The sequence below is a fragment of the Lepidochelys kempii genome, chromosome 5, assembly GCF_965140285.1.
Source record: "Lepidochelys kempii isolate rLepKem1 chromosome 5, rLepKem1.hap1, whole genome shotgun sequence".
NCBI lineage: Eukaryota > Metazoa > Chordata > Testudines > Cheloniidae > Lepidochelys > Lepidochelys kempii.
In genome coordinates this window covers 87,487,197-87,500,589 of record NC_136384.1, presented here as the reverse complement: position 1 = coordinate 87,500,589, position 13,393 = coordinate 87,487,197, and the positions used below count along the sequence as shown (strand labels likewise).

Genomic DNA, 13,393 nt, shown 5'->3' with positions numbered 1-13,393 from the left:
CAATTAGTTAAACTACCCAAAACAATTACAAATAATACACAATTTTAAAGAGAAGGTTTAATATCAGTATTCTTCCTACCAAGTGAAGGTCAACAATCTTTCATAAGGGTAGGGGGGAGAAATTCAATAATTTTCTTCCAAAAAATCAGTTATATCTCAGTTTCTTAAACAGAGAAGTAAGATCTAACTTAATGAAACCAAAATGTGCAGAAAATGAACTAGTCTGAAATGCTCCACAAATAGGGCATATGTCCCATTTATGCAGAACATAACAGGAACCCAGTGTTAGCTTCACAGTCTGAGACTTATTCTAATTTCTCTGGTTAATTCTTTGTCCAATATTCTGAGCTGAGGAGTCACCTTCATTTTGCTGTATACATGTACATTAAACTCTTTAGCTACAAAACTTCCTACTTTGCTTTGATATAATGAGCATGCATACAAACCCAACTGTGAGTTAAGGAAGTTTATCATCTCACCTGTCATATTGCAGTATACAAGAAACGGTCCCAAGGGGCCACTTCCATCTGAATCGATATAATAAAAGCCTGAAGTGTTCCCTGTATGCTTATAGGCTTCACATGATTGCTCATAGATGGCTGTAAAAGAACATCTTCCATCACAAACGTAATGGCATTACCTTTTATTTGGGGTAAGGAAAAATGTGGGAAGTTGAACAATACAACATGCATTCAAAAGTGAAGAAAACAGGGGAAGTCACACAGTAAAAAATTGTACTATTATTTGCATCAGTAAATAGAATTTCATTTCACAGGGGAAAAAAAACTGAATGGTTTTTTTTATGGATTTGCTTTTTGCCTCCTAAATTAGGGGTCTTAAGGAGGGACAAAAGGCTATGGAAACCAATCATTTAAGGTCAAAATGAGTACTATTTAGCAACTGGCTAGGTTATGAGGAACTTGGAAACTGAACATTAACCTTTTCAATTTAATCAGATCTCCATATAATTTGACAGGGCTTTAGTATTTCCAGCAGTTCCAACTGAAGTACATATTTCCTGACATTTTTTACTCATGCTTTTGGCTGCAGGAAAGACCTTGTTTCTTCCGCTGTTTTTTTCAGTATCGGGGTAAGCTTGTTGTCAAAGTCTGCAGTCCAAGAGTAAATAAGCAGCACAGAGAAAATTTGGCTCTTCAATACCATGTAATATTGATTTTACACCATTCAAGAGGTAGCGATCTGCAAAGGCTTTATATGACCAAACCTGTGGAAACTGGACTTCTGAATCCAGCTCTATAATTAAATGGAAACAAACTACTAAGTAAAGTAATACTGCTGGGTAAAAATTGCACATTTAAAGTGCATCAGTTAAACCTTCTTAAATTATCCATTGCTATCTAGTACAGTTCTCCAATTAACTGCTTTTTAAAAAACTTGAATGTACTTTGTCAAAAAGAAACTTTCCTTAACAAACAAAGAGTCAAGGTGGATGAGGTGATATCTTTTATTGGACCAACTTCTGTTGATGAGAGAAACAAGCTTTTGCTCTTGCACAAAGAGCTGTTGAGAGCTGTTGAGTTCTGAAGAAGAGCTATCTGTAAGCATGCAAACTTGTCTCTCTTACCAACAGAAGTGGGTCCGATAAGAGATATTACCTCACTCACCTTGTTTCGCTAATATGCTGGGACCAACACGGCTGCAACAACACTGGATACTTTTTAAAAAAAGACATTTCTAAAAAGAATAGACAAACAAAAATAAAGACCACACACTTTTTCAATTTCTTGTATAAATGAGAACACAACACAGTATGAATGATGAACTCTGAAGGAGGCTTTTATCCAAAACATTTGTCTATTTAAGATCGATTTATTCAGATTTACAACTGGCTATATTATTACACAAAATACGGTGACATTCTTGAATAGGGTTGGGAATGACAGCACTGATAGCTAAAAATCTAATGTTAATCCACAGAGCAGGTTCAGCAGAGGCAGAAACAATGTAGCTTCCCTGATGTCTGATCCCTGAATTGGCATAGAAAACTGTTTGGCCAATCTACTTGTCTATTCGGTCTTTTGTACCTCTATTGAGTAGGGTTCCACAATGTAAATTGTGGTGGTAGTTCTGTGATATAAAGATCTATTTGGTATGACAGTCTGAGAGCACTAATTTTAAGGCTGTCCAAACTGCTTCATATAGTAACAATTTTCAGGGCCTGATTCAACTCCCACTCAAGCTAATGAAAAACCTCCCAAACAAAGAACCTGGGGTGTGGCGACTGCCAGTTTTGTCAGTTCTTTTGCTGATGATTACAACATGATCAGTCATATTGGATTGGGTCCATAATACTGAATTATAAAGTAAGGAAAATAAACATCCTCATTAGGTAAAGATTACTAAATGGACCATTTTTGCCACTGCTGGAATATCCAGTAGGCACAGTCAAGGTCACTCTCAAGTTTCAAATTATAGCTCCTTAGGGTAAAGAGCCTTAAATTAATTCTCAGTATAAAATAAAAGGATAAAAGTACGATAGAGGCAGTATGCAATGACATAGCATCATATCCATTTTGAATTTTATACTAGTAGTGACAGCATGGAAAATTATAGTTCCTCTAAGACAGATTTTGGGAGTATGGTCTCATGCTTCACAGTGTTGCCACTGATCAAGAACTCATTGATAGGCCTATTACATCAAGAGTCTCAATGTTTATTCAATAACTGAACAGCCGTATTATCTTTTTCTGTAATTGCACAGAACTCTCATTGAAGTCAATGAGAGTGTAGAGTTCATAGGATAAGGGAAGGAAACGGCCCTTAACTTTGAGACTATTGACAGAACAGACCATAAGATTGTACCGTTGGAACCATTACTAAACTACTGTAAACAAATTTAAAGGGACAGAATGTTATACTGCTGCAACTACTATATCATACCTATTGTATACTTCACAGTGCTTTCTTATTATTTATAAAAAGTACTATACCTATTTTTCAATGTTACAAAATTGAGCAGGAAGACTTTCATGTACCTTATACACACACCATTGGGCTCTTGATGAAAAGTGAGAAAATGATGGAGTCCATCAATTTTTTTACACCCTTCATCAATTGATTAAGTAGATAATTTATTAAAAAAATATGATGCTTAGTCTTGTCGTCCTCTAATAGCATACAACAGGAACAGCTCACAGTGATCTTTGAAAAAGTCTGTACCATCAATGTACTTTCATGCTATAAAAATTTTACCTTATCCATAAATCTTGAAAGGCTAGCTACCAATTCATGCTCTTTAGGGTTCAGATGGCACAGAAACAGTAATAATTGTAGGCAGTCTTTATAAAGTTTTGCATTCAATAGCAACAAGCAGTTTTTCCAAATTCTGAAAATTTTCAGAACAGCTCAGAAGCCTACTCGCCATGATTCCCAATAGGAGTTTTGAGGGCAAACAACTTAACTTGTTTTTAGAGAGAAAGAGATGGACAAATTTATGAGTACAACTGTATGACCAGGTTGTTTGTGGCAGTAGCAGGCTTGGCTCAACAGCCCTAGGACTCACTTAAGGTTTATGTCTTATGCTCCTAAAGCTCATGCTTCAGGGTTTCAAATGGCCACAGGCATAGGTCAGGAAGAGATTCCTCCCCAACACAGTGAATTCTGGCAGGCTTTTTGGATGGCCACGGCTGGAGATGGGAAACTGGGAATGTGGGTCAGGGCTTTGAGGTAGCACTTGGCTTGGCTGGCTGGGTCTTGCTCACATGCTCAGGGTGTAACTGATTGTAATATGTGGGGCTGGGGAGGAATTTTTCCCAGGTCAGATTGGCAGTGAATTTCACAGGGTTTTGCCTTCCAGCATATGAGTGTGGCTCACTTGTCAGGATTATCTGGGTATATCTCACTTAATCATTTCCCTGTCATTGCAGAAGCATTGAGGACTGGTGCACCTCGGTCCCTCCTATTCTGTGCCTGTAGCCCATAATAGTCTAGGTCTCCTATGGGCTATAATACTTCGGTCTAATTTCAGTTGCTGGGTTTAGTGTGTGGGTGCTGTTGATAGCCTGTGCTTTTACAGGAGGTCAAACTAGATGGTCCCTTCTGGCCTTAAACTCTATGAAAGTCATGCCTATTGTGCTACAGGGATTGTATAAGTTGTGTGAAGATGGGTTTGTTTTAACCACACAATTTTTTCTTTTGGCTATAATAATGTATTGTCTTTTTGGTATTTTAGATAGATTTTTTTCAAGTATACATGCTGAGAACCAGAGAGTAATGACTTTCCTTAATAAACTGTCCCAGTAAAAAGAAAAAAAAACTAATGGGCTTCATGCTCATCTCACATATCCCAGTGTAAATCTAAATCACCTCCTGGGAAATCACTGGAGTTATATTAAACTAGTGAAAGTAAGACAAGAATCAGACCATAGGTGTGAAACTCATTCAGTTACATTTATGGTCACGCTGATATTTTCTGAAGTTCTCCCTTATATAGCCTGATCCTGAAGGGACTCCATGTGCAAAACTTCTACAGATGAGAGAAAGGTCAGTGATGTGCTTGCTGGATTGGGTTTACAGGGCCTTATTACCTTCTCTTATATACCAGTTTTAGCCCACTGTCACTCCCTTGAAGTTACCCCTGATTTTGAAAATTACTTAAGCATGTGCTGAAATTTAAGTATATGCTAAACCCAACTGACTTCAAAGTTAAGCATGTGCTTAGTCCTTCGTTGAATAGTGATGAAGTTAAGTACCTACCTAGATGATTTGATAAATCAGGGCCGTATACCAGTGTGAGATCAGAATCAGGTCCTCAATAAATAAATCATGAAATCTAAGAACTAAAGGAGAAATATTCAAAGACACATAAGGGATTTAGGACCACAAGTCCCATTGGATTTGTGCTCCTTAATCCTTTAGACAATTTTGAGACTTTTCCCTTGAATCAATTCTTATAAACCCTTTGCGAATGTTAACAAAACTGACATGACTTTTAAAAGAAAATTGTTTCTTGTAGCAGTAAAATAACTCATAACTAAAACAGTATAAGAAAGTGTCTTTGGCTTACAGTAATGGCAAGTAGACCCTGTGTAACCTGTGTTTGTACAGTTGCAGTAGAAGCTGTTCCAGGCCTGTGTGCATTCACCACTATGTTCGCAATAATTAGGCAAACATCTAAAAGGACAAAAAGACACATAGTCACCTTGGTACAACTACATGACATTTACAATAACCATTGTTACCACAGCTTGAAGGTGGTCTTTATGACAAAGATGATAACCAAGGTGCAAAGGTAGGTGTTGTATTTATGGGTGAGAGACCTGCAATGACAATACATAGATCTTGTGGCCATATTGCAGGAAGATATCAACGGGACTGAAAGAAAGTTGGGGAAAAAGAATGTCCCCTTTATCTTTCCCCACTAGACCTAGTGACTGCTCCTAAGGATGCTAATGATGCAATAAGAATATGAAACATATCAATAACAAAAATTACACATGTATAATTTTCATTGTGGCTGCCGGCAAAGCTCTCCAATGAAAGTATGGTACCCACTGATACACCAATGATAAATTAACATTGATAATTCACTGGCAAATTTTGTAACAGCTGCATTTTCTTTCATAAGGTCTTTCATAACAATACAGCACTTCTGTGGATAACTGTCACTATTATATGACCATGAGAAGTATAAAATACTTCTCTTTTCAGAAAATTATAGGAACAGGTAGTGGTCACCATCAGAAAATAAATATTTATTGACTGTTATCATACATTAGTATCTGAGATACTTTAGTTATTTCCTAGTCTAAGTACAGGCAAACACTTCAGTATCTCAGATCCTACAGTGAGGTAACTATTGATAAATCCAGACTGCTAATTCTGCTTTCAGTGGCATGAGTGAAAATCTGGAAAAACTCCATTATTTCAGTGGAATTACTTTTGATTTACAATGGTGTAACTAAGAAGAAAATTTGGGCATCACTATTCAATGGTGAAAACTGCATGACTATCCCTAAGTATAAAGTACAAATTATTACATGATTTGGGGGCAAGAGGAGAGGAGAATAAAAAATATTTTTTCCGAGATCTTAATTAAAAAGATACCGCGTTGGAGACTTCATATTTTACTTAATTGTTATTCAGAATGTATAGGGCAGTTTTACTGCTAAGGTTAATCACTAATAATAATTTTAACAAAAAAGACAGCTTAACAAGTTCTTTCACAGTATCTGAATATTATTTTTCAGTACATTTAATAAACATAGAAAAGTATTAGTTTAGGGGTATGAGAAATGCCTCAGTGTACTCATCTGTATGTGAATGTTCAGATTCCTACCTCCACTATTGTTAAATCTTCATGAACACAATCTTTCCTACATATCTAGAAACAAAATGATAGGAGAGATTTCCAGTGGAGAAAAATTGAGCCATGTAAATAAATCTAATTCCACTGATTTCAGGGTAGTTATACCTATGAATACAATCTAAGGAGCTGTGCTTTATCTCCTCCCTCATTTGCACAATAGGTTTTCTGCATCTCAGCACTGCATGATAGGTTCAGAATTAGCTGCAATATAATTTCCGAGTAATTCTGACTTGGGGTATAAAAATAATCTTTATATACTTGAGATTGACCTATTATTATACTAAATGGCTGTTGTTGGAAGGAATTGTTCTTGCAGAACAAATGTGGATAGTAAAGGTATTTAGAGCTACCATAATTATTGATTTTTAATGCTGTATAGATGTGACCAGTTGTCAGCTCTAACATACACACACATGTTAACAGTCAAACTCATAAGCCATTTCTATAATTGTCATTCAGGACTTTTTTTTTTCCTGCTGCAGTTGTTTCCCCTAGTAAATATTTAGTGTCCACCTTTTAGCGTCCACCTTAAGATCTGCAGATAATGATAAATACATCATTATCTGCAGATCTTAAGGGATTAACATGATTGCCATTTATATAAACTCCCCTTCCATTTCAATTTATGTTTTTAACAGTCTTCCAAGATCAAAAACTTAAGTGACATTGAAGATGCTTAAACCAGGTTTAATATAACTAGAAACAATTTAAGTTACACTTAAAACTTTTTAACATTGAATTTTAGATCACCCTTCCATTACAGGTTTCATAATGCAAAGTAGTCATTAGATAAATCAAAAGAATGCCATACAATTAATCTAGTTCACTGCAACCCTGGCTGAACTTAGATTTACAATAGTCCTCTCTAGGAAGAAACACATCTCTTAGTAAACCTTTTCCATTGATGCTGCTCCAAAACATAGCTCATTTCTCACTAAATTACAATGCTTCATTTATTCCAAAAATACCAGAAAGAGAGTGGATCTGGCATTTGCCATGTGGTACTTGGCAGCATACTTTTTAGGTACATGATGATGTGTAACTTGAAAACTAAAGCAATAGACCGAAGATAATCAAAAGCTAATCTTCAAAACAACACATTGAACCAGAACACAAATACATCTTTTTCAAAGAAAGAATGTAGAATTTTACACATCAGTAATGTGTAAAGACATCTTTCCTGAACACTCTACTTACTAGGTTTGCAAATTATGTGTAAAGATACAAAGGTGTAAAGAACATGTATAGAAACCTGTGTTATTTTTATTTCCTTCATCTGTGCTTAAAGTACATTCATCGGCTTTCCTAGTGCTCCAGAACTTACATCTCCACTTGAACCATTTGATTCCATTTTCTGCTGCCAAGATACCAACAACTATAATTCTCTGTGGGCCATCTTACTTCTCTGTGTAGGGGCGGATGTAATTATGACAGATGCATCTGACATTCTCTCCTCAGAGACTGAATGCAGTAACTTTGTAAGGCATTTAAACTGACATACTGTCCTTTAAAGCTATTTGTGGGATGATTTGTGTGTAATTAGCATTTAATAAATACGATAGTAAATTGATAGAACAATAGAGAGAAAGGACACTAAGGAGAAATAGTTGAAGAGAAATATTTGTATATCCAAGGGATTTTATGAGCCATATAGCAACACAGACACCTGTAATACCATTAAAAGGGAAACGTGAAGGAGCAAGCCAAGAGCGATGACTGGGAAAGTGGCATAAAAAGGTAAGTACAAAATGAATATTAAGAAAATATTAAAAATGAACAGTCATAGACAATGAAATGAAAATTGAACAAAAAACAGAGACTGAGAAAACATGGCCAAGTGCCTAAGGACCAACTAAATGACCAACAGGCCACACAAGAAATGAGTATGATCTATTTTTGGGATCTATTCTTCTCCAAGGGAGAAATCCTGGGAAATCAATATTCAAAGAATAACTTGTGTTTATGTTAGTAGAAGTTAAGTGTGTAAACCTATCGTTCCTCAGAAAAGACGATTAGATTCAAAAGTCCAATTACTGCTGTCCGTTACACAGATTTAAATCCTCAGTAACTCCAGAATATTGTCATTTGTATCAACTATGGGGAATATGGGGACAGATGCTACTACAAATCTTTTCCAGATGAGAAATAAGAAATATTGAAGAAAATCAGTCACATTTACTGATACCAGAATATTTAATGATGGGGAGAAAAAACTTCAAGAACAGATTGGATCTATTGTTGAAGTCTGACAACAGATATTGAGATCTCCCCAGACAAAAAGCAGTCTGGGAACAGTTAAATTAGTCAAGGGAAGAGACTAGCATATATGTGCAGCTAAGTAAGGATATGGGGAGATCCAAAAAGTTAAAGACATGTTTTGCTTGACTTCAACTGAAGGGAAGCTATCCTTCATTGGGAACAGATACACCCTGATATTGTTAAATTGGGGCGAACATACTCACTTTCCATCCCTACCATGTAGAAAACATTCTTACATGAGAATACTTGACAATAGATGCATTGAACATGCAATCCAGTACAAATTGTATAATCCAAGTTGCTTTAATAGATATAAACAAAATAATATCGAGAGGTAAAGAAGAATGCATATATTCTGCAGAGATTTGAAATGAGAAAGAGTTAGTGAGAGAAATAAACTGGAGGACTGATAAACTTACATAAAGCAAAGATGATGAGATTATGTGAAGGAGGTAGTGAAAAAGAAATAATGTCTATAATGTTAGAATAAATCCATGTTTAAAAAACAAAAGAAAGGATGCTAACATGAAGTGAAGGATGCTGAAGTGGATGCTGAAATTAACCTGGTATGAGCTTGGATAGGGTGGGTAGCAATATGCTGAACATGCTAGAGACTTGAAAGCTGATATTTGCAAGGTTGTGTAGAAAGGAGTTGCAATAATGAATGCAAGAGGTGATCAAAACTAGAATTAAGAAAATTTCAGCAGATGGAGAAAAGTACCACTATGACTGAGATGAGCACCAATTTTTTCCTCTACTTTATATGTTATTGACTGTGATAGAATACATTTTGAATTTATGGCTCATTACTGGGGGCTCCATGGTCCTACTAGACCCTGCCCCAAGAAGCAGCGAGCTGAGAAGAAGAAGAGGGCAGAGAAGGTGGGGCTTCCAAGTTGCCTAGAGAGGACTCTCCAGAGTGGCCATTTTAGAAACCACAGAAACCTGGTACTCCAAGTACTAGAGGGACTAGCAACTGCCAATCAAGGCTCAGCAGCTCCTTGAATCCAGGCCAGCAGGGCCCTAGCAAGGAAGGGTGCTCCTCTCTGGCCAAAAGAACTTGAGGGATAGCCAGAGTTTGTTATCTGGCTGCATTTTCCATATCTGGGTTTGTAGGGAGAAAGGGAGCCTAAGAAGCTTAATGCTGAGATAAGGGTGACGCTAAAGCGGCCAGGTAGGAAGAGTCCCAGGGCAGAAGCAGCAACAAATTGACTCACGCCACATGTCTCTGCTGTTTATAGGGTCCCTGGGTTGGAACCTGGTCTAGTGGGTGGGCCCTACCAGCCACAGGTAAAGTGGCATAAACCTAGAGTTATCATATGTCCTGGTTTGGCCGGGATAATCCCTTTTTTAAGTCCTGTACCGGCCATCCCGTCTTTTTTGGCAAAAGCGGGAATTTGTCCCATTTTCTCATGCCAACTTAATCAGTTGGCAAGAGCAAATAGGACAAATGCCCACTTTTGTCAAACAAGTGGGGTGTGGAGGAACTGGCGGCGGAGGGGGGGCAAATGGTGATGCCAGCCCTGCATGGGGGGAGGCAAGGCTCGGAGCAGGAACAGGCAGAGCTTGGGCGAGCAGCGATGCCAGCCCCAGCGTCGTGTGGGCGGGGAGGCAGGGCTTGGGTGAGCAGCGATGCCCGCCTTGTGGGGGGAGGCGGACTCGGGCAAGCCCCACACAGTCTCCCATTTTCCCTTTGAGAAATATGGTCACACCAAGAAGGGCATGGTGTTTGTTTGGGACAAAAAGCTGAATTTAAAGGGCCCAGACTAGGGGCAGAAGTCCCTAGTGAGGGGAAATAAACCGTTTATTATCCTGGAAGGGGTTTATTTGGACTTTGTGACTTGCTAGAGGGAACAGTTATTTGAGTAGTGCCAGATCATCAAATAAAGTTCAGCCTCCCTTTTAAAACAGAGAGAGTAATTAATATCAACTATAACAAACTTGGCTGGACATCCCAGTTATTGGCTATTTTCCATCCTGATGGTGACCTGCTTTTGTCCCATCTTTTTGGATTTGAGACACACAGTATAGTTCTCACACTGCCTTCTCCTGACCCATTTCATGGGTGAACACAGAATTAAGGGGTGGACAGATGGACAGTGGCGAAAGATTCATTACACAGTGCAGGATGTATACTTTGTTTGTACACTTTTCCCTCATCATAAGAAACACAAACTAGCATGAAAGATAAATGATGGAATTACTGAGACACAATTGGATCACATTGCCTTCAGCAGAGAGTGGAGAAGATCATTGCTGGATATATGATCTTTTACAAGTGCTGATGAAGGAAGTGACCTACAGTCTTGTCATTGGAACTGTTGTTCAGGTGTGTAAACAATTGTTACCATGGTTCTAGAGTCACAGTCGTATCGTAAAAGTGAAAGATGAAAGATAATTAACAATGGAAGTAGAACAAAAGGAATGATGGGGAGAATCATAGAAATGTAGGGTTGAAAGGGACCTCAAAAGGTCATCAAGTCCAGCCCCCTGTGCTGAGGCAGAACTAAATAAACCTAGACCATCCCTGACAAGTGTTTGTCCAACCTGTTTTTAAAAAAATTGCAGTGATGGAGATTCCACCACCTCTTTTGGAAGCCTATGGCAGAGATTAACTACTCTTACAGTTAGGAAGTTTTTTTCTAGTATCTAACTTTAATCTCCCTTGCTCACGATTAAGCCCATTACTTCTTGTCCTACCTTCAGTGGATGTGGAGAACAATTGTTCATTATAGCAGACCTTAACATACTGTATTTGAAGACTTATCAGGTCCCCTCCTCAGTCTCCTTTTCTCAAGACTAAAAATATGCCCAGGTTTTTTTTTAACCTTTCTTCATAGGTCAGGTTTTCTACATCTTTTATTAGTTTTTTTTGCTCTCCTCTGAACTCTCTCCATTTTTTCCACGTTTCCTAAAGTGTGGTACCCAGAACTGGCCACAGTTCTCCAATTGAGATACCACCATTGCCATTACCAAGACAATTACGTCCTGTGTCTTACATATGATGCTCCTGCTATTAATACACCCCAAAATGATGTTAGCCTTTTTTGCAGCTGCCTCACATTCTTGACATATATTCAATTTGTGATCCATTAGAGCCCCCAGATCCTTTTGAGCAGTACTTCCACATAGACAGTTATTCACCCTTTTATAGTTGTGCATTTGATTCCCCCTTCCTTAAGTGTAGTACTTTGCACTTGTCTTTATTGAATTTCATCTTGTTGACTTCAGACCCATTCTCTAATTGTCAAGGCCATTTTGAATTCTAATCCTGTGCTTCAAAGTGCTCCAACTGCTATTAACTTTGAGTCACCGGTGCAGTCACCATCATATGTCATTAATTAAAATATTTAATAGTACCAGTCCCTGCAGGATCCCACCAGATACAACCTCCCAATTTGACAGCAAAACATTAATAACTTCTCTTTGAGTACAGTCTCTCAACCAGTTGTTTCAATTTTCTAGTAATTTCACCTAGACCACATTTCTCTAGTTTGTTTGTGAGAATGCCATGCAGGACTGTGTCAAAAAAAAAAGCGCCTTACTCTAAGATTCAATATATCTTATTTACTGCTTCCCCCATATCCACTAGGGCAGCAGCCTTGTCAAAGAGGAAATTAGATTGGTCTGTCATGATTTGTTCTGGACAAATCCATGCTGGCTATTCCTTATGTAAGCAAGGTTTGAATGAGCTCTTTCCTGGCAGCTAGTGATGAGCTGGGGGAAAAGGCTTCAGGACCAGACTGTATTCATATGAACACACCTACTTTGCCTAGGTATCCATCAGACACAGCTGTTGCCCAAGTGATCAGTTTTGGCTGGTGATGGGTTACAAATAACTTTAGTATTGAATGTAGGGGTAATGAAATGTTGTTAATCGTATTGTATGAATAAAGGGTGACAGAACTGTACTTAGCCTGTCCTAATTGAGGGGGTCACCCTCAACTGAACTGAAGTTGCTAAGCAGGGGATTTGGATGCCATATCCCAGTGGAGAGAGAGAGGGTTTGGAGCGGGGCAGGTGTTTCTGCCTGGTGGCATGCACTCTGCCTAAGAGTCACAGGCACTGTTTGATCTGACCATCTCCACTGTTTAAAGACAGAACTGATTAGTCTCAGTTGAGGGTCTTTTGCTTTGTTAAGTGATCACGAGAACTGAAAGCACTTATAATCAAGGTCTAAGTGCTAAGTGCTTAGACCTGCTGCAGGAGAGCATTTCTGTGGAAGAAACTGCCCAGCTTGCTAGCTGCTGAAAACACTGAGAGCTGGGTAGAACCTCAAGAGACCAACTTGCAGAAGCAGGTGGCAGCAGAAGGTGATGGCACAAGGCCATCGATGATGGAGCAGACGATGGCATGATGGAGTGAACGGTGGCATGACAAATGACAGCAGCAGAGTGAAAGACTGCGCAGCGGAGGAAGCAACACAGAGTCAACAGTGGCTACTGTGACCCATTACTCAGTGTTCCCCCTGGGTGTGAGGTAAACTCATGTGAAAGCACCTCTGGGTCTTTGCTGACCCAGGTCAGCTTTGAGTGAGGTGCAATGGAGGGAGTGGGGAACGGCGTGTTAAAGGGACATTTGTTTATTGGGCATGTCTACATTACACAGTTTTGTTGACAAAAGGCAGTTTTGGAGGCGACACACTGCAATGCTCCTCCCACTGATTTAACTCTCTTGCTACGTCGACATAATAAAACCACTTCAGCGAGAGGCATAGAGTTTTTTGCTATGAAGTTAGAGAGACGCAGTGTAGACATTGTGTTGCTTATGTCACCCTAAGAGGCCTCCAGGAGATGTCCCATAATG

At 38.6% G+C, this 13,393-nt stretch overlaps 1 protein-coding gene across 6 annotated transcripts in view; it reads right to left on the bottom strand.

Annotated features, from left to right (window-relative positions):
* Positions 1 to 13,393, bottom strand: part of CNTNAP4 (contactin associated protein family member 4) — a 310,922-nt gene that overhangs the window by 82,590 nt on the left and 214,939 nt on the right. For all 6 annotated transcript variants that reach the window (XM_073344939.2, XM_073344938.2, XM_073344935.2 and 3 more), the window contains 2 exons: positions 5,027 to 5,133; positions 480 to 599 (listed from right to left, as the gene is read on the bottom strand). In XM_073344939.2, the coding sequence (XP_073201040.1) occupies positions 480 to 599; positions 5,027 to 5,133 (227 nt within the window). The remainder of the gene's footprint in view (positions 1 to 479; positions 600 to 5,026; positions 5,134 to 13,393) is intronic.